Here is a 20,235-nt window from a genome sequence, read left to right on the forward strand (position 1 = left end):
ATTTGAAACTTCTATTGAGGTTTCTGATTGAAGCTTTAAATGGCTTAAATTTAATTTAATTTAATTTAATTTAATTATATAAGTCTGGTAAAAAAACAGACTTTTCCACTTCCGACCCCTGAAAGCGCTTTAACACTACATGTCATCATCACCCACTCACACCCATTCATACACTGATGACAGGAGCTACCATGCAAGGTTCCACCTGCCCATCAGGAGTAGCTAACATTCAAAGAGGGTCTGTTTGTTATCAATGGATATTCAGCAGATAACTCACCTGAAAATTGAGACGAGCCTTCAGCAGCTGGCCCACAGTCACAGACGACAGGTTGCCATTGGTCAGGAGGAAACTGGAGAACGTCTCATTGGCTCTCAGGTATTCTTCTACTGGGAGATCTATGGCAGAAAGCCAAACATTAGGTGCTTCCCAGTGCTACAAATAAAATACTATGTATTACAAATAAAAGTCCACATCCAAAATAACCATTTATACTGTTTCAAAATAAACTGTTTGCCGGTTAGTTCGTGCTCTGTGGGATTAGGGTACATTTGTTGTTTTTCAATTTATGAATGGCATCTAATAATGCTTAACCAGGATTATTAAAAATGTTACAGTGCCACTAACATAAATATTATATATATTCAAAATTCATAAAAATAAATTGCACTCAGCTCCAGAGACAGAAATATTCTATAGTCGTATTCACACTCCCTTGTGAAGTTTAACGTTACCATTTAAGTTATTTCTGTCTCCTGAAAAGATGTAACCCTGAGAAACTTTAACAATAATTTTGAGGTAAAACAAAAAGTGGCTTCATAACAGTGTGTGTACAGTATTGTGTGAGGATTGTGGGAGTCAGCAGGTGTCTAGTAGGCGGTAGGGGGGGGATTTGTTGCTGATAAACCTCACTAAAGAACCTGCTTTAATTCATCCAATTGTTTTCTGAGGTAGTCATGTAATGTTATCTGCCCACAGCAGAGAGGCCAAACGGCCACTCTGTGCTGCTTCACAACAGCAGTAAATGGACACATTCATTCGGTAACTCGACACCTGTTTAAAGCCATTCATACAGATCAGCTACTGTATACTCTCAGTCCTTCTCAGAACTGGGAACAGAGCTCCCTCCAAAATTAATTCAATGTCTATATTGTATTGATGGCTTGCAGGTACTTAATCCTGCTATCAATTGAATTTCTTTCTTTGAAGGCCTGTTAGTTTTCTGTTTAATAAAGACAGAAGTGTGTTAAGTTATTCAAAAACTAGCATATGCATAGCAAGCTTTTTCATTAGTTCTGACATTTGACTTGAAGAGTTCATTCGGTTGTAGTGACTGATTCAAACATTGTGGTGATCTTTTCTTCTTGGACTTTACCACATGCTGACCTTGTTTAAACTTTTAACCACAATACAACTTCACACACAAAAGCCAAGACTCTATTCAGTTTCACCATATACATAATTCATTCATGGTCTTGTAGAGCAACCTTGAAGCTATAACTTGACCTTATACTCATGTTCACTTTGTGTGTGTTTTGCATGCCAATATTTCTTAACTCAGTCATTACTGGAAATATAATGATATCTATTTGACTTTATGGCAAGTCCTACCCAGGGTTTGAAATGAGAACGTAAACAACAAATGTGTTTAAATGTCAAGAAATCCCTTCAGGTCAGTGCTAAAGGAGATTTAAAACTAGCTGTGGCGTACTTGGCCAGGCTCCAGGTCGCTCTCCGAGCCTTTGGACACTCTCCATCAGGTCCTGAAAGCCAGAGAATCTCCGGTTTCCACTGTAGGACAGAATAGTCTGCGCGTCCATGAAGAGACGAGACAGTCTGGGGGAGATTTGACCAGAGAGTGTTTACCAGTAAACACCAACTTTACATCTGCAAACATTACCAACTTAACTTTAACTTCTAGGCAAATTGGAGAATTGTAAATTTGGTTGTTTCTATGCTTGAAATAAATGGTTTTCAGATCAGATGTAGGAGTTTCAGAGAAGCAACTGAAAGCACCAAAGTGTACATGAAAAAAAGCATCTTTGGGCAACACTGAACCCCAAATTGCTCCCTGCCATCAGTGTGTGAATAGTAACTTGCAAAGCTGTTAAAAGTGTGACATAAATGCAGATACTTAGCAGTTACATAAATGCAAGAAATAAATTAATGGTTTAAACAAAAAGTTTAATCGGGTTAGTGAAAGTAGAATCAACAAATAGTCTGACACATAACCCCCTATAAAACCACAACTTAGTATTTTTACACTTTAGTTTTTATGAGGATTAAACAGAGATATAACATGTTATTGGTGAACTTTCAAGGTGCTGGGAGGCAGATTTAGTTTGCCGTGTCCAGTCTTCATAATATAGTGTGCAGACATGGAAGTGATATTGATCTTCTGATCTGCTCAAAGAGCATGAATACCAGTGTGTGTATTTATTAACATGTCCAACTATTCATTTGAGGTGTGCTAATGCAAAGTACACAAACTGTTGGGGATAATCTAGAGTCCAGGAGCCCTGGAGGCCACTGGCTATCGGTCTAACGACGGATAAGCTGCTGAGGGCACAGGGCCTACATTTCTGGGGTGTCGGTGTAGCCAGCGGATATCCAGGCCAAGACTTTCTTTTCTGTGTGCTGGTCATTGTTTACAGTGTGATTAGCAAATTGACTGGACTTGAGAGACAACATGTAAAACCGGATTGTTTCACACGTAGCCAGGTTACAAGCTCATTTTAAACAGAAACAAAGCTAAAGCATCGTCAGACAATAGCTGATTACGCATTTTGGCCAATGCGTAATGTGTCTTTTGCTCTGCACATGGACTGTTTACCTCCATTTAACCAAAGCCTTCTCAAGCATGATTGGTCAATGCTACTCAGATAACAAATGGAAACCAAAACGACGCTGATGGCAAAATCTTGTCAAGTTACCTGCAGATTCTGATAATGAATGTATCTGTGTGTATTCCTGCACTGAAAAAGTATCATCTTGCTCAAAGAATATGTTTTGCTTTGTCTGTTCATAAGCAAGCAATAATTCTGAATGCTGAAGTGGGTCTTAAACCCTGGATGCAGTCAACCGTATGCAGCAGCATTGCAATCTGGTCAACAGTGTTCTTGCTCTAATAAACTGAATTCAAAGTCAATAACAACTGGTGGATTTTTTTTCTAAATCAACAACATTTTCAATCCTACCATACACTTTGACTGTATGCTGTTTTTCTGTTTAACTTTTGGGCTAATTCCTTCCTCAATGATCCCCTGGTAAACTCCCGCACTCCAGACAGCTGTCCATCTTTTACATCCAGTTTTACCTACATGGAGTTGTCAAAGTTGCCTACTTGGCCCAGCGTCTCCCCTGGTGTCGGGCTGTGGAAGCATGGGTTGTTGATGTTGCAGATAATGCCCTGGATCCAGGGCAAGGTGCCTGCTGATGGCAAGGCTTTGTTCGGAAAGTGACCTACAAGCAAAGACAAACAAAGACAAAGAACCAGGAGATTAGCCAGTCATACAAAAATGAAATACTGTAGTAGTGACCTGAAACCCAATCTACAGGCAGCATATTGTATCCCTTGTATCAACAAGGAATAATTAAAGTTAGTCATCTGCAAGGCTTTGTTTTGTGTTTTTTGTGTTTATTTACAGTTGGAAAGTTTACTTTTTCTACACAATTAAGAGACAATGTAGCTTTTAAGGGCCCTACAAAATGTAAGGCATTAACCAACTGGCCTATATCGTGTCATATAGTGTGGTGTTGTGTTTAATTATGTTACCATGTCATGTTATGTTAATTAGAGACTTCTCAAAGAAGGTCAAGAACACAACAGGTTAGGAAAACAAATGTGCTGAAAAGACTTACTCTCAGTTAGTTAATCTCTCAGTTAGTTAATCTATATAAACTGGTTGGCATGAAGCCATTTTCTGAACTGCAAGTGTGTGTCTGAAAAGACACGTTAAATACGATCACTCACATTGGCTCTGTTTGTAGGGAGGGTGTGAATGGCGAACAGAGATGAGGATGACGAAGAGGAAGAGCGGCCATAGGAGCTCAATGATCAGCTGGATCTGCATTAGAGGAAAACATAGGAGCTGTTATAAATAATCAATGACCTTGAGACCTCTGTTAGAGACTATCAGGACTTTCTCCCAAACCTGTCATCTAGTGTGACCCACACCGTAACTGACAGAGATAGACAGTTGTGATTTCTTCATGAAACTTCAGACATTTCATATTATATTTTTAATTCGAGAATCAACAAACAATTAAATGACTTTCTGTTAAATGAAAATGTGGCCACCTTGTTCCTCCTGCGGTATGTGATATTCTTCCAGAGCAGAAGGGAAAGCTGTTGTAAAAATCCCATCACTCTGAATGGCTACCTGGCCATGATGCAAAGCTGGAAAACACAAATTGTGTTGAGAAAGAGACAAGTCAGCAGGGGATCCCAGTTTTCAAGTTGACACATGCGGCTGCTCTGTCCCCACTTCAACTACAGCTGGGGACATTTATCATATTTCATCTTCTTCTCAGTCTCACTGTTTTCTGTCTTGTCTCTCTCTAGTGTGACATATCAAATAGCTGTAAAATACTAGTACACAGATATATATATATATATATATATATATATATATATATATATAAATGACAGACAGTAACTGACTAGATATAAAACTGGCGAATTCGACTTTTGTGGCATTTTTCTTTAGTTAGTGTGTTCTCTGAAATCTTTTTTTTCTCTCCTCCCAAATTGTTTGTGCATTTATTCACAGACCAAAATAAATGTATCTGGAGGTTGTTAACTACTATTATGTTAGGCACTAAGTGTTAATAAAATACTTATTGGCTTTGGCTGTTCTTTAAAATGTGCTAATTTGACTTCTAATGTCTACGATGAATAAGCTCATCATTAGTGAGGACTGGTGAGAAACTGTAGCTGACCTTTGCCCTGCAGAGGACATGACTGTGGCTGAGGACAGTTGAGTTTATTTCTCAGCATGAAACAACTTTTAACTTTTATGTCATGTTTTAAGACACTTATGTGGTGAAGCAAGGTATGACGTTCTGTAAGTGATGGATCCATCAGGTTGTTTTTATATTTGTTGAGAGTAAAGGTTGTCTTGTGTGCCTGCAGTGATCTGCTTAAGATGGACAATCCCCTTCTTTATCTCAAAAGCCTCCTGATCCTAACAGCTTACCTGTTTCACTCAGAGACTTTTAACATTTACTTTTTCTCTGTGAACACCACCAGACTACAGCCTCTTCCTCTTGTTTGTGCTGTAGTTAGTAAATAATCTGAAGCTCTGGATCATGATTTGTGCCAGGTCATTTCCTTTGCATCTACAGACGACATGGTGTCGCCTTAAAGTCAATTTTTCTTTTTTAATTAATCTGTTTACAAATAAATGTCAGTGCAGGATACAGGTATTGTATCCACTGTGTTTTCTTTGACTTTTTGTTTCACTCCATTTCCCTTTTCATATATATACACACACACACACACACATATATAATATTCTATATATATATATATATATATATATATATATATATATATATATATATATATATAATATTCTATATATATAATATTCTTTATATATATATATATATATATATATATATATCACTCAGCAAATATAGCAAGCTGATGTACAGGTTACTTTACATCTTAAAACTCGCATGACACAACATGGGTTCAAATGAACTTAGCTAACGTTAACATCAACACTACTTGTACAAACTAACATTAACTAACCTAGGCATTTCAGCATTTAAATAGAGACGATACTGATTCAAACAAATTGTCAAATTAAAACATAATTGAAATGCTATTGTAATACAATGACTAGTTTAGTTCACTGTTTGACTTGTCCATGACTAGTAGCTAAAGCCCATAATTAACCTGACGTTAGGGAGGAGTTAAGCTAAAAGAGGAAAACACTTAGCTAACGTTAAATTTGGAGTCAGCTTCCTAGCATGTCACACAATGATGGTTGAGAATGACCTTTTCGAAAACAAAACACAAACGTAATGTGCTCTCAAGACTCGTTAAACTGTCGCTTTTGATTACCTTTCTGTAAAATGGGTGATAAAATCTCCTTTCAGTGTCGCGGAAACACCAACGGCCGGTAGCTCGTCATTGACTATTCATTTCCCCAGTTTGCAGCGGCAGGCGTGAGGTGGAGAAAGTCCCGCCCACATGGGACGCCGATTGGCCAAAGTATGATTCAAGTGCGGGGCCAAAGAAGCCGGTAAAGAAACTGATTGGCTTGTGTCTATGTTTTGGTAACTGAAGACAGCTGATTGGCCAGGCATTGACAGCGCTGTGTTATGTATACGCTCACAGATATCTTATATTACTCACATAAATAAAATGCATTACTTTATTAGCACAAGCAGCATACGATTACATTGTATACTTGTAAAATAGCAGTAGAGATATTAATTAATAACATTGTATTTGCAATTGTTACAAAGAACTGTGCTATTATCAATTTTGATATATTTTTCAATTACATATATTGCAAAGACAACATATTCAGAGATCTGTCCAAATTCAAATGTACAGTAGCTCTAACTCCGATGTATAAAAGGCATTACATTTTAAAAAAGCAACTTTGCAACTGAATCTCAATAAATAAAGTCAAGCTATCTTACATATCATTTTAATGAACATCCAAAACAGCAAATTCTTAAAAGTATACGCAGTTAAGGCAGTTACCTTTTATCGTGCATGATATCTGCTTCATATCAGGCACATTCAGGGAAGCATTGTATAAATGAACCAGAGCTCTCTAATGTGTGTGAGACAATGTGTTGATATACACGTGTAGAAGTACATCATAATGAAAAACACAGACTCTTTGTCCTTATTCAATAACAATTCCCCTGCAAGCACATTTAGCTCAGGCACACTGGCAACAAACTGGAAGACCAAAAACTCGAAAGTACAGCATACTCAACACCATGTAAAAAGTTAGTGAAGTCAAAATATATTTTGCTTATGAATTATTGCATCTCAGCTGCTGCCTGCATTGTTAAATATCAGATAAATATGAACATAAAGCTACCATCTATCTCTGTTGCTTTAAAATATGCTTTACAATATAACAATGCACTTTACATCTTAAAAATACAAGAACAGTTTGTTGTATTCAGTGGTGTGACAACAGCGTGTGATATGCTGTATGATAAATTGCATAATATTTTCTTAGTTTGGCAAAAGTTCATGTTGCTTGAACACTGCAGTATTTTGTCCTTGATGCAGCAGGAAGTGCTCATAGAAAAACCGGCTGCTCTTGTCCTGTTAGGAGTCGATATGTTGAGGCTGGCATGGTCTTCAAGTGTATCTGCCAAGAGGAAGGGGGAGGGGGGGGATCTACATTTGAACAGTGACGATATGTCGTAATAAAAAGTGCACTTTGGAAAGTGGAATACTTATTACTTTACTTATGACAAAATCAAAAAAATATTTTGAATGCAAGCATTTCATGCCCCCTCTCACCTCCCCAACGGCGTTGGTCAGGATCTGGATGATCTTGTCGTGTGGCGTGGCGACGACACTCTGCGTGTTGATTTCGATGATGCGGTGCCCAACACGAATGCCTCCTCTCTCTGCTATACCGCCCCGCATCAGACTGCAGATCTGTAACCAGGAAGAGAGGGGGGATTTTTACTTTTTAAAACAAAGACGAAAAGCATATTAAAAAAAAAGCTATTTATTTTGTCAAAGAACAAATGAAAAAAAATAGAAGAACTAATTGTGAGGATGAGAATAGCGTGACAGATGATATGAATATTGACTTACAATGCCGTCCTCCACACTGAAGCCCAGCTGAAACTTAGGATCTGGCCTCCTGATAATCGCCATGGTGACCGGCGGGCAGTGGACGATGCTAAGCTTCACATACTTTTGGCTTTTTAAGTCCTGAGATGGAAACAGCAGAATTTTTTTTTAAAAAGTGTTGTCACCTTTCAGAAATATTATTTTCTTGGTATACTTCTGTATTTATGTTACTCACCAATTGTATAAGTTTGCTGTTAGTTAAGTTTTGATGAAGGTCTGCAAACACTTCTCAGTTCTCTTTTTTTTGTTTATTAACCTTTCCTTAACATTTTTAAGCAATTATTTTGATGTTTTTTTTTGTGAATACAAAATTAAAGTTAAATATAGTTGTTTGGTTACCATTCAGACTTTCATGGTCACTACCCTCTGCATGTGAAATCTTAAATATATGCTAATACAATACAACAACATGAATATCTATGGACTCACAAATTACCATAAAGCTGTCTGACCCAGCCTCAAAACATTACACATTATTAGCTTCACAATAATGAATTATTTGCAGGGCTGTTGTGCTGATGGCATTATGCAGGTGTTCATTATATTGTATGCATCACAGGTGAATGTTTCAAAGGTGGTGCTCTACGGTAACAGGATGACACATCTTTAAAATATTTAAATATAGAAATATCAGTGCAAAACATAGTGGCTATACACAACTGCATGAATACTGATATTGGCTCTTTAAACCCAAATTAATATCTGAAGCCACTTTAAAACCAATACTGGCATATGTGCACTCACTGTATGCAAACAGTGCCATCTAGTGCATAAAAAAGTAAAATCACTCAAATGTACAGTTTTTATATATTTAATTCTGCTCTTCCATCATAATAATAACAACAACAACAACTATTATTGTTGATATACTTTTTTGCTCCCCATGTGCCCTTCTTACCCGGATGATGTTCTGGCATGTGGTGATGGGCAGACCCACCAGGCTCGTGCTGTTTACAGACATGATGCGGTCCCCGATGCTGAGCTCGCCACAGCGCTCAGCAGGTCCCCCATGAAGAAGGTTAGCCACCACCACTGTGGGCAGGATGGATCCCCAACCTGACTCCACCACAGCCAGACCCAAGATCTCCCCCGGAGCCTTGGTGATGGCTACCTGAGCCACAGACACACAGCAATGAAAATGTTTACATTTGGTTAACCAGTTATTTCCCTAAAACCATCTACATTTGAAAGTTGTCAGGGTAACAACGGAGATACATTGTAATACATAAATACAAGCTGACACCGGCAGCTGTCCTACATGAAGGAGCATGTTTTTGTATGCCTTTATTTTAATGCAACAGAAGTCCCTGGCCGGGAATCGAACCAGAGATGTCGGCAATCACCATTATATATAGTGTGCATCTTAACCATGAAGCCACTTTTTAAGCCAACTTTCAAGTGTATGGGGAGGAAATGTTTAATTATCTAAAATATATATTTTAGTTGAATTATCACTTTAAAAAGATGGTGGATGAGAAGATCACAAGATTAGGTGAGATAAAATGAAAATGAGAAACAACATTTGAGGCAGGAACATGACCAAATGCAACACTCTTTCTGCATAAATAAGTGATCTACATCTATTTTGCTAAATATCAATGGTTAACGATTTAGATTTCTCATTGTACCACCTTATACGACTCTTCTTACATGTGCACTAGAAAACCCTTAATAATATCAAATTACATCATAATGACGTCTATTAATGGCCACCTGTAGTTTGTGTTCAGACACGTATCCACAATCACTCTGCTTACGTCTCTGATGTTCTGAGAGTCAGAAAAGTGGGCCAGGTCTCCGTTATAGAGCTCTTGACTTTCCAGATAGTCACTGTACTCGCCAGGCCTCAGGTCGCTGGCCTTGATGCCGCTGGCCTGAAGAAACTGCTGGTACGCCACTCCGAACGCCTGACCGATAGCTTGGGCTATGACCTGGGCCTGGACGGAGACACAGGGTGGAGGACAGAGAACTGACTCAGGTTGCAATTTGTTAAATACATATACTGTACTTCCTTCATTTTTTATCACCCTCCATTTTCATATAAACATATAAAAGCCAATTAGTTGATTTGCAAAACATTAAACAGTGCACATAAAGCACATGTCACACCCCGAAACAAACAGAGCATCAAGTCTCAAATCGTTCCCTACTCTCCTCTCAAAGATGACCTATGCCTTTCATTAGTTATTTGTTACATTTACTGGTTCACTTGCTGCCCATCTATTGTAAATCATACTTAAAATAAAACGTTTCATATAAAAGAGTTAAGTTGGGAAAACTAGCTGTAGACGCAGTGGCCTCCAGGCCTTCAGAATCCCACAGCTAATTAGTTTCTAAAAGAAAACCTTCCTCCTCCTATTCAGTCTTGCCAACAGTGGAAAACTGTGACGGCAGCCAGACCATTTTTACATTCAGGAGAACTCGCTAGCTGTCTGATGGAAGGAAACCAGGTCAAGCTGAAGCTGAAACTGTTGTCCAGCTGAAAACAGCACATTTGATCTGAGACGCAACACTGAAGGGGGCTAAAGAAACCTTAATAATGTCTTGAATTGAGGCTCTTCCCCCATCAGTTGGATCTGGCCCCGTTTGTGAGTTCTGCAGCTAAAGACTCAAGATTAATTGAAACAATGAAGTTGTAGACACAATAAAGACCATAATCGCAAAGCAGGGAACCCTTCAAAACTTCACAGAACAAAATCTTTTAACAGCTATTTGATTTGCTGTTTTATTAAATTGCCCTTCAATAAGTCACTCACGTCGTCAGAGGAGAAAACGTGGCAGACCATTAAGCACTTCTTCTGAGGCCCGGAGGAGGAGGAAGAGGAAGAGTTAGGGGCTAGGTCACCATCCTGCCCTTTACGTTTCCTTCGTGCCATCAGGACCACAATGTTACCAATGTCTGCAATGTAAGAGATCATCTGCAGAGCGTGATCCATCATGGCTTCCTGAGTGGAAACAAGACATGAATATTATTCAACTTGCAGAGACAATAATAATAATAATAAATAATAATAATAATAACTTTTGATTGTCTGGTACAAGCAGAGAATGCTACCACAAGGCACTGCATTGATGAAAAAACCTAATTCAGAAGTCAAATATGAACTTTGTGAAAATTATTGTTTGACTTTTTCGGGTTTTCTTCTATGTTAAATGTTACTGTTAAGCAGACATTATATCTAAATCTATTACATCCGAGAAGTTGACGTGTTTTTCAATGCAACAGGGGAATTAAAAAAAAAGATTTCCCCTCACAAACTAACAATAAAATAACATAACCAAAAGAGACGACTTTCCTTTTTCCATTACAATTGAAAAAGTTAAGATGCTGGTATGAGATGCAAAACATTTAATTAAATCTAAGAGGCTCAACTTCACAGCAATATCAGTTGTCATTTATACATGAAACCACAATATAAAAAATTTAAAACATTTTTTTTTTTAAAACAACGCTAAGATTACTGTATTTCTTTTATTCATAAGTATGGTGCAATGAGGAGCAACCAGCCATGCAAAGATGGAGCTCACAGAAAATGACCCATTTTGACTCTCCTGGCAATTTAACTACATAGTGAAAGAAAATAGACTTTACTGAGCTGTAAACTAAATTGTAGGACTGTACAATGATGACACACATCAATGGAATTACTATTGACATTTCTTTCCAAATGTATAAAAATCTGTATTTCAAGGGTTCAGAACATTTTAAATCAGCCCTGCCTTGCTGTCCATAAATGAATCTGTTCACACTATTATCATGATTTCTGAATTTAAATCCAACCTACGACCTGAAATCCATTGGGATTTGAGAGCAAAACTTTAGGTGCGACAACGAAATGATAATGCAGTAATAAATGGGGTCCAAATACATCCAAAATAAAAATAAAAAGCAAAAACAATTAGGCACATTTTAATCAACTTATCCTTAGCGGTAAGAAAACATACCTGAGTGTCAGCAGTGAGAACTTTGATTCGTTGGGTTGAGATGAACAGATCCACCTCTGTCATTGGCTGGGACTCTCCCTCTGGAGCCTGAAACAAACAAAGTCACACTGAGACCCTATTGGCACACAAAAAGAAATAAAACAGCTAATGCCTCAATAGAGGTATTTTCAGAATGACAAATATCCCAAACTAGAATAATACTACACAGTAACAACAACTGCCATGTTTCCACTGAGAGATTCTCTTCAGTGCGTCTCCTACGCGGGTTAACCTTAATGCGGTCCACAGCCTCCTGAGCCTGCGTCATTCGGGCATTTGTAGACGGGGTCTTCTCTGATTTGATCTGAGTTGAGCCCAAGTACTTGGCACCAAATATCACTCCATCCAACAAGTCTTCAGGGTCACACGGACCAGGCACTAAAAGAGTGAAACACAATAACATAGACAATGACTTTTTATGAAATTTTAAACTGAAAAAATCCTTCTTTCAAAAAGACAACTGTGCTGAAGTGTCTCACCGTCTTTATACGAGGGATGATCGGCACTCTGCAATGACAGCAGAAAGATGAATTAGTAAACTTTCAAGGCTGAAATTAACCAGATACAAAAATAAAATAAAAACAGTTCAAGATAAATTAGTAATTTGCAACATTGATAATCATAGTTACATAGCATCAAACAAAGCAACACTTTGTGGAGACAAAACTATGTTCAATTTTGACATTTTGTAGACAACTCAAAGATCAAGTGAAAATATTTTTTTTCAGTTATAACATAGCATCCGTCACAAAAGTTATAGATGACAATTAAATGTTATCACTGGTTAAACTTCAACTTCTCGAATGATAAACAAATGCAATGAATCTACTTTGTTTAAGCTGATAAATAAGTTTAAGTTGTTTAAGTTGCATGAGCAATAGGGTCTTCTGTAGAAACTGAATCATTAAATAAATCTTGACATAACTACATTGGAGTTTACAATTCATCCCCCTTTCATCTGATAATAGAAAAAGTTGCTCAATTACCTGCTCGCTCTCTGCAGCAGCCTCCTCTTCCTCTGGAGGCTCCTCGCCCAGCTTCATCCACACTGGCTCAGGATACTCATCATCAGGCAGGGAGGTGAGGGAGTCCTCCCGGTGCCGCTGCTGTTGACCATTCCCATAATGCCCCCAGAACCTTTGAGCATCCTCCTGGCTGTAGGAAACCGACACTACGGCATCCATGTCTCCTCTGAGGGGCGGACAGGTGGGACTTTGTGTAGCGCTGATCTCTGTGAACTGCAGCAGCCCCATCAGGTCTCTGTGGTGGCTTTCAGAGAACAGCAGCCCGGTGGTTTCAGTGCTGTCCTGTGTTAGTAGGGAGGGAGCACATGCTTCCCGCTCAGACAGGCTGGAGTGCTGGGCGAGGTGAGGTGGTGTCCGGCGGCTGGGATGAGGCTCTTCCCCCATCAGTTGGAGCTGGCTAAGCAAGGTGTGGATGCGGCTGTGGTCTTCATCACCTGATCTCCTGTTAACAACCTCCACTTCCTGCTCACTGACCATATTCTCCACATCACTTACTTCATCCCCAACAACCTCCAAGTCCTCAACCCTCACCTTTTCCTCAACTACTTCATCCGCTTCCTCCAATTCCACCTCAATATCCTGGACTGAAATATTTCCCACAAGCTCCTGCTGGTTCAAGTTGGGTGGAGCAACAGTGTCACTCATGCCCAAAGGTAGTAATACTGCCTCGCCCGGACTCGCCTTGTCCAGATTGTCAACAGAGGGAGGGAAGCTGGTGTCATCCAGGTCATCTGCTGAGCCCGCCTCACTGGAGGAGTCAGACCTCCAGTCCAATGGAGGAGGCTCGATCAGATTGTATGAGTCAACATCCTCCACCTCTGAACCTCGTGGAGCTGCCACAATTTGTTGTCTGCTAATATCAACCTTCAAGACAGGAGCAGTTGCAGAACAGGAGTCTGACTGATCAGCGGGGCAGACATCCAAGTCCATTTTGAAAGAAAGCCTGTCAGGGAGAGAAGTTTGATTTAAGAGGCAATCCGGAAGTGGGTTCAATGGTTTTCCAACAAAATGAATAACATTGTCATATAACATAAACAAAAGTTAATTGATGTAAATAAAACCTGCAGCACAAACCTAACTGGTAGTATAACAAAAGACTGTCTCACACGTCTTTAGTGCAAGTAAAACTAGACACCATCAGTGAAAGCTAGCTGAAGTACAACTAAACACCATGAACATCAAGATAAAGAAAGCCATCTAAAAACTCAAAGTACAAGGGCAGCATGTACAATATGGGTAATGGGGATGAACCGATCCAACCTAAACACTCCTGATATACCGATACTTTGGGTATCAGCCGATTCAGAGTACTGATCCACTACCAGTGTTTAAATAATATTCTGTATTGTGTGGAGGGTACTGGGATCATTGTTTTACGTGTGAGGCAACATTAGGTTTGACTTAAACATGGCTTTACTAACTTTGTAAAACAAAATATAACAAACAAATAGATAGTTATACATCTACTCAATTGTCATTTATTAAATGAATAATATCTGATCGATTTGAGTGAATATCTGACTGATATCCGATACCATATCTGTTTGGTGCATAATGTGTAACCATCAAATAGACCCAGAGAGAACACTTCACATCCCTTTTACCTATGAAAGTTTTTTTTAAATTTTTTTTTAATACAAGTAATTCAGCTGCCATTTCTGCACCCTAAAATAAATTGCACGTAGAACAAAGCGGCTTGCAGATTAGCCCAGCTAATCTGAATTTAATTTAAATATCTGCACTTTTACAAGCCATTCTCGGTTGTTACACATCACAACATTGAATACTTATTTTAAAAATCAGGCAGGTTTTCTGGTCAATTCGGCCGATAAATGATCCACAACGCAACACAGTATTTCTTTGCGTTCACAAACACACATCGTGGATATTAGACAGGAAAATAAAAATAAGTTTTAGCAGATTAGCTGATTGCTTGGACCAACTGTGGATGTTTAAAGGCATTATTGAGGTAGGTCGTAGAATCGTGTTACGTTGATCTGGAAATGACAGTAAAACTTTTAGTCAACAAAATGTTTAACTGGGACCATGGCAGAATAAAGTAGCGCACACTAATACGAGCTAATAAGAGAACAATTCAATAAGCCAGACTCCAGAGTCACACCACCATGTACTGCTTTACGTTATACAGTCTAGTTCAAGGTAGCCGATAAAGCAGCTCCTCGCTCACTAGTTAACATTAAAGTAACTAATTACGACCCGCCGCACACAAAGAGTAGCACATTGATAAACTGAATCACGTCTGAGTTAATAAATAGTGGGAAAGCAGCGAAAGGAGCAGAGCTCACCCTTCTTCTGTCTTCCCCGGTTTCTTTGTGCCTACACGGAGACTCCTCTGGGTGCCACGACAGATGAGGCGAGGGGGTTGTCAGTTTTTTCCAAAACTTTGGCTTTGTTTTATTCGTCATACTAAAACAAACAGCAGCAAGCTCACATAATCCCTTTTACCTCACGTGAGAGTAAAATCACGGCACAAAAACAGTGTCATTGATGTGGCAGATGTCGAGTCGAGTTTCTATGTATTCACTCTTTCGCTGTGCTGCGTTCACTTGCTGTTGTAGCTTCCTGTCTGTCATCAGATGATCGTTTCTTCCTCGTCTTTCTCTACAGTCTCTGTACACCTATATACATGACCACACACTTTCATTTTCTAAATCCTGAGTTAAAAACAAGCCTCATATTGGATGGAAAATAGACGCATTCAGCATTTTTTTATTAGAATTTAACCATTCGATGCATAATGTAATTTAGCTGCCCTACTACAGCTGTATCTCTATCTCGATCCGTCCGTCAGCACTTGAAGGCAACAGCTGCACACGTCATGCTGACGTTTTCAGACCTGCTCAATCAAACATCGATCAAACGTCCAACAGTCTGGACAGTCAATTCAATGTATTAAAACAGTCAAATTAGTTTCCCATCTAAAGTTATTGAACATATAATTCAATGTACATTTCAAGCAGCTTCAGTCGAATTTGACCGGTAACAGAGACAGTTTATATACAAAGCTTCACCAGTGTTTTCTACGGGCTGTTTTCATCTGATTCTTAAATGAAAATCAGCTGAGCTGATTTTGTGTGATTGTGATGCTGCAGCAATTAGTTGAGATATAAGAGCTAAGTAAAGGGATATTTGATTGCTAATCTCATCAAGTATTTTCTCCAACTATTGATTCAAATGACCAAATATATATATATATATATATATATATATATATATATATATATATATATATATATATATATATATATATTTAATTTGAATTGAATTTAAGATTTTCTGCCACTTTTTTTCAGGCTTTCATTCCCATCCGATAAAGCACTTTGATGATTGGCTACAAGTCTACTTTGATTATTCACTTTACATCCAGTTTTAGGTCCAGATTATTATTATGTTAGTATATCTTCACAGAGAGTCTGACAGGAGTCACATTAAAGATCAGCTACTCATTCTTTCACTCAGCATTTTCCACAAGTACATATCAGTCATTTAGTCAAAGCACCTGATCTATTCCTCACGAGAGGTAAAGACTATGGACTGTCTGTCTCGTCACTGTCTCCAGCGTTCACCTGGATTAAACCAATCAGTGACGAGATGGTGCCCATCAGCCCCACCAGCCAGTTGGGGAATCGTCCAGCCCACAGGAAGCCGGGCGGCATCCAATGAATGGCATTACAGAGGTCAGCCATGCTGCTGAGGATGGAGAGTACCTCCCTTTGCATCTGTCTGCGGAGCTGAGAGCGGCTGCAGAAGAAAAAACACAGGTTTATCAGGACATTTTCTTTTCCTTTACAGAAAAATGTCTTCCTCTCTTCATTTACTGCAAAAAGACATATTGACAGAAAACTGTAGATACAACACCTGTTGCCACCTCCACCCCTCTCATATCTCTTCAGCTTCTTCTTCAGGAGCAGCAAAACTCGGAGTGATCTAAAGAGCAAAAGATTCACATGACAACTCAGACTGACAGTGTTTAATGGCCATTTGTTACAAATGTACTAAGCAAAGCAAGTGATGAAGTACTGCTCAATCTTACAAACTGTTTGGTTACCATGAGCAGCATTTAGCAAGTGAGAATTTTATTATAAATATAGACGGAAAAAATAAATGCACTTTTGATTATTTTTGACAGAGAAAGCAAAAACACATTTTCTAGTTTACTTGAAGGATAAGACATTATTTTTATTTATATATTTATTTATCTATTTATATATCATTTATAAAATCCGGTCCCAAATAGGTAGTTTCATAAAAATAAAAACATTCTAAAACAGCTGGTCACTGTAGCTTTAAAAAATAATAGTAATACACAGGAAACACCTGATAGCATAAAACCAGCGTTATGTATCCTTATTATATCCTCATAATTATGTATTAATAGTGACATTTGTCATTTCAGCGCTGCATTATTCAAAGTTTCCAGTCAGATTTGATGTTTGTGGACAGGTGAACTCAGACCTGAGTATTCCCAGCAGCAGCGAGGTTCCCCACAGCACCGTGCTGAGCAGCCACCACTTATCAGACTTCCCTTTGATGAGCTCAGCGTCAGCAGCCCACGCAATGTGTTCACAGGGGTAGTACAGCTGGTCGGCTACGTTGGTCAGCAGCGATACCAAGCGCACGCCTGCATCCTCCTCCTTTGAAAGACATGATGCCATATTTGCATTAATGCTGCAGTTTACTGGGTAGCTTCATAATTATTTTCACAGAGAATGATTTGATTAAAAACTGGAAATAAAAAATGTTTCCTTTATAAATGAATATCTGCTGCAGACTGGCAGGTACAATATGAGCACTTCGCTATTTTAAACAAAGATTAAAGTGCTGTCATTTGGTTCTTTTTGAATGAATAAACAGTGTATCCTGAGTCTTAGCAAACACAAGCCCTGTCAAAGTCTTTCATATTTGTTAAAATGAAGAGGTGTTAAAATAAGCAGATGCCCATTTTTCTCAGAATATGGACAGAGAACCCATTTATTATCATAAAATAAACCATCTAGAGAGGAAAAGGAGCTAATCCATCCCTTCCTTCCTGACTGAATGAATTATGAAGAACAGAGCAGCGTGTGGGTGTTGTGTGTGGCTGACCCCGCCTCCAAGCCCATAGCTGTGAGAGTAAGCCAGCATGGAAAGATCATCAAACAGCCTCAGCACCGTCCTGCAGTGGCTGAGCTGAGCAGAAAACAGCAGCAGACGTTTCCCGAGCCGATGGGACGAAACATCGGTTTCTACCTTCTGGGAAAGAACTCCTCCGACCAGCTGTGAGCCATAACAGACCGTCCGAATCTGATGAGACAAATGTGACTATGATTCAACGACTTTCAAGAAGACTTTACCTTCAGGGATGAAGTGAAAGCTGATTTAAAAAATATATTTTGTAGACAATTTTAACCTATTTTTAGATTTAGGTTTTTATATCTTTATACTATATGTTATGTTATACTATATTACTACATTTCACATTATATCTCATATCATATATTATAGTTCAAGTGTAGCTGTTTATTAATACTGACAAACACCAAGTACCATTACTCTATCATATTATACATTAGTCTGTTGTTTACTAGACCTTAGATATAAGATTCCAGCTTCAACATTGATTAAATGAATGCTTAATCATTCTAATCAAGAATAAAATATATTATTCTGAAATGGGCTTTTGGTACCCAGCAGCATTTTGAATGCAAGGCTTTTACTTGTGTATTTATATACTGTGGTGTTACTACTTTTACTTAAGATCTGAGTCCACCACTGCACGTCTCTATTGTTTATTAATGGTTTGCTGACCGTCTGTTTTCGTGTCAAACGGGTGTAGGCTTCACTATCAGCTGGAATAGATGGACTATAAAATCAAAGCTAGTATAAACTAATAAACTATCCCATATTAACAGTTGATCATTAAAATATAAAACTACACGAGTACTCACAACTTTATCTCTTCCTCTGTATGACTCCAGCAGTCGGACCAGAGACTCCACAGACGGCTGCATGTCTGTCTGCTACTCAAACACTCACGACGCAGTACAAAACAAAAAACTTTGTGAATCTCTTGCACAACATCTCCACTATCATCTTTTTCTGGTCCGTTACCAGCTGGACTTTGAAACCGGAAGTACATTAAACAGACTGAAGTAGACAACTAACGAGTCAATCGAACTTCTTCTTCGTCTTTTTTTGTCTTCGTGCGACGGCGCACCGCTGACCTCCTCAGTTTGTGCGCCATAAATTTTGCTTCAACAATATCGGTCATCGGTAAATGCAGTAAAAGGATTAGATAATGATGCTTATTATATTCTAGATTATGAAACATAAAGATAGTAATGTGACCTTTAAGTTTTACTTTAAAAATAAGTATGAAAAAATTAAAATTATTAAAAATCGTTTTCTCCTGGTTGTGACGCCACATAAAGTATTTAATTCAGCAATACTACTGTGTACAAATACTGCAATTAAAAGCCTGAATTCAACAACAACATTTATTAACTTAAATACCGTAATTAAAAGTACTCATTATGCAGAATGTCTCATTTCAGAATGATAACATTACATCACTGGATTATAATTAGGGATATTTGAATTTGTTCATAACTTTAATGTTGCAGCTGGTAAAGTCAAAGCAAATTTTAATTACTTTATATACTGCTGGGTAGCTTAAACTATGATAATATATAATCATTTATTTGTTGATTTATTGTTTGTGCTAACAATCTAAATATGCAACTAAATAATTTAAGTTATAAAATTAATGTAGTGGATTAAAAAGGACAGTCTATACATACAGGTGCCCCTCAAAATGTAGTGGAGTATGAAGCCTAAATAGAAATACTCAAGTGATCCAACAGGTGTAAATCAAAGCTCTCTGATATGGAGCAGAAAGTCCAAAGACGTCTATGAACTTAAAGAGGATGTGCTGCCGATGTATACACACACACGAAGCAGCTGTAGGCCTATATATTGTGTAATGTGGAATTTGATTTGGCTGTTGAGCTAACTGTTGTGCATTTTTCTATTTTTGGAATGGTCTGAATCTTGTTTGTGGTCTTTTAATGATTTGTAATCACCATCATTAAATTGGTTGTAAATGTTTTCACAGTTTGACGATTGCCTCCAGTCTAAACTTTAACCTTTACTGGAATTGTGTTTAGTTTGCTGCATAACTGTTGTCAGTTTTCTGTTACATTTTTTTTCCAAATTCATATTATGTAAATAATTAGTCTTGATGAAATGTATGTGTACCTGAGATATTCTGAATATATTTGTCCACATTTTCCTTGCTGTTCTGGATCATTTCCATTCGACTCCATCATCTACACGTTTTTTTTCACGACCGAACAAGGACTTGAACCCAAACGCACGAC

General features: G+C 38.3%; 3 protein-coding genes across 5 annotated transcripts in view; all 3 read right to left on the bottom strand.

The window, feature by feature from the left end:
- The window catches only part of zgc:172302 (phospholipid-transporting ATPase ABCA1), a 30,848-nt gene extending 24,674 nt beyond the window's left edge, over window positions 1–6,174 (bottom strand). Inside the window, exons 1-6 of one of the 2 annotated variants that reach the window (XM_034530175.1) lie at window positions 6,072–6,174; window positions 4,299–4,397; window positions 3,972–4,065; window positions 3,319–3,460; window positions 1,710–1,834; window positions 278–396 (exon numbers count right to left, since the gene is read on the bottom strand). In XM_034530175.1, the coding sequence (XP_034386066.1) occupies window positions 278–396; window positions 1,710–1,834; window positions 3,319–3,460; window positions 3,972–4,065; window positions 4,299–4,364 (546 nt within the window). In that variant the 5' untranslated portion in view covers window positions 4,365–4,397; window positions 6,072–6,174. Of the gene's footprint in view, window positions 1–277; window positions 397–1,709; window positions 1,835–3,314; window positions 3,461–3,971; window positions 4,066–4,298; window positions 4,398–6,071 lie in introns of those variants that run through there. The other variant, XM_034530176.1, reaches the window with a different exon arrangement.
- Window positions 6,175–6,650: 476 nt separating this feature from the next.
- si:ch73-40i7.5 (amyloid-beta A4 precursor protein-binding family A member 3) lies at window positions 6,651–16,058 on the bottom strand. Its single transcript, XM_034531210.1, has 11 exons — window positions 15,163–16,058; window positions 12,818–13,799; window positions 12,311–12,338; window positions 12,064–12,209; window positions 11,793–11,879; window positions 10,604–10,792; window positions 9,605–9,784; window positions 8,746–8,958; window positions 7,809–7,928; window positions 7,506–7,646; window positions 6,651–7,350 (listed from the first exon to the last, which is right to left on the bottom strand). Exons 2-11 carry the CDS (start codon window positions 13,784–13,786, stop codon window positions 7,279–7,281), a joined length of 2,145 nt encoding a protein of 714 aa, XP_034387101.1. The 5' UTR covers window positions 13,787–13,799; window positions 15,163–16,058; the 3' UTR covers window positions 6,651–7,278.
- Window positions 16,059–16,142: 84 nt separating this feature from the next.
- Window positions 16,143–20,127, bottom strand: pex11g (peroxisomal biogenesis factor 11 gamma). Of its 2 annotated transcripts, none has more exons than XM_034530771.1 (5): window positions 18,805–20,127; window positions 18,107–18,160; window positions 17,333–17,511; window positions 16,736–16,804; window positions 16,143–16,618 (listed from the first exon to the last, which is right to left on the bottom strand). In XM_034530771.1, the coding sequence occupies exons 1-5, from the start codon at window positions 18,865–18,867 to the stop codon at window positions 16,405–16,407; spliced, it is 579 nt and encodes a 192-aa protein (XP_034386662.1). In that variant the 5' UTR covers window positions 18,868–20,127; the 3' UTR covers window positions 16,143–16,404. The 2 variants fall into 2 exon arrangements, with proteins under 2 accessions (XP_034386662.1, XP_034386661.1); XM_034530770.1 differs by having other exon boundaries at window positions 17,963–18,160.
- Window positions 20,128–20,235: the final 108 nt, after the last annotated feature.

This window comes from Cyclopterus lumpus, chromosome 4 (assembly GCF_009769545.1).
Source record: "Cyclopterus lumpus isolate fCycLum1 chromosome 4, fCycLum1.pri, whole genome shotgun sequence".
In the NCBI taxonomy this organism is placed as follows: Eukaryota; Metazoa; Chordata; class Actinopteri; order Perciformes; family Cyclopteridae; genus Cyclopterus; species Cyclopterus lumpus.

Excerpts from the sequence above, each read along its gene's own strand:
- si:ch73-40i7.5 (XM_034531210.1), bottom strand. The coding sequence starts at position 13,786 with ATGGACTTGGATGTCTGCCCCGCTGATCAGTCAGACTCCTGTTCTGCA. Across the intron at positions 12,210-12,310 it reads TCATCCCTCGTATAAAGACG|TGCCTGGTCCGTGTGACCCT; the intron begins GTGAGACACTTC and ends TCACTCTTTTAG. Across the intron at positions 10,793-11,792 it reads TTCTCACTGCTGACACTCAG|GAAGCCATGATGGATCACGC; the intron begins GTATGTTTTCTT and ends GTTTCCACTCAG.
- pex11g (XM_034530770.1), bottom strand. The coding sequence starts at position 18,867 with ATGCAGCCGTCTGTGGAGTCTCTGGTCCGACTGCTGGAGTCATACAGA. Across the intron at positions 18,161-18,804 it reads ACAGAGGAAGAGATAAAGTT|ATTCGGACGGTCTGTTATGG; the intron begins GTGAGTACTCGT and ends TTGTCTCATCAG. Across the intron at positions 16,805-17,332 it reads CTGCTGCTGGGAATACTCAG|ATCACTCCGAGTTTTGCTGC; the intron begins GTCTGAGTTCAC and ends TTTGCTCTTTAG.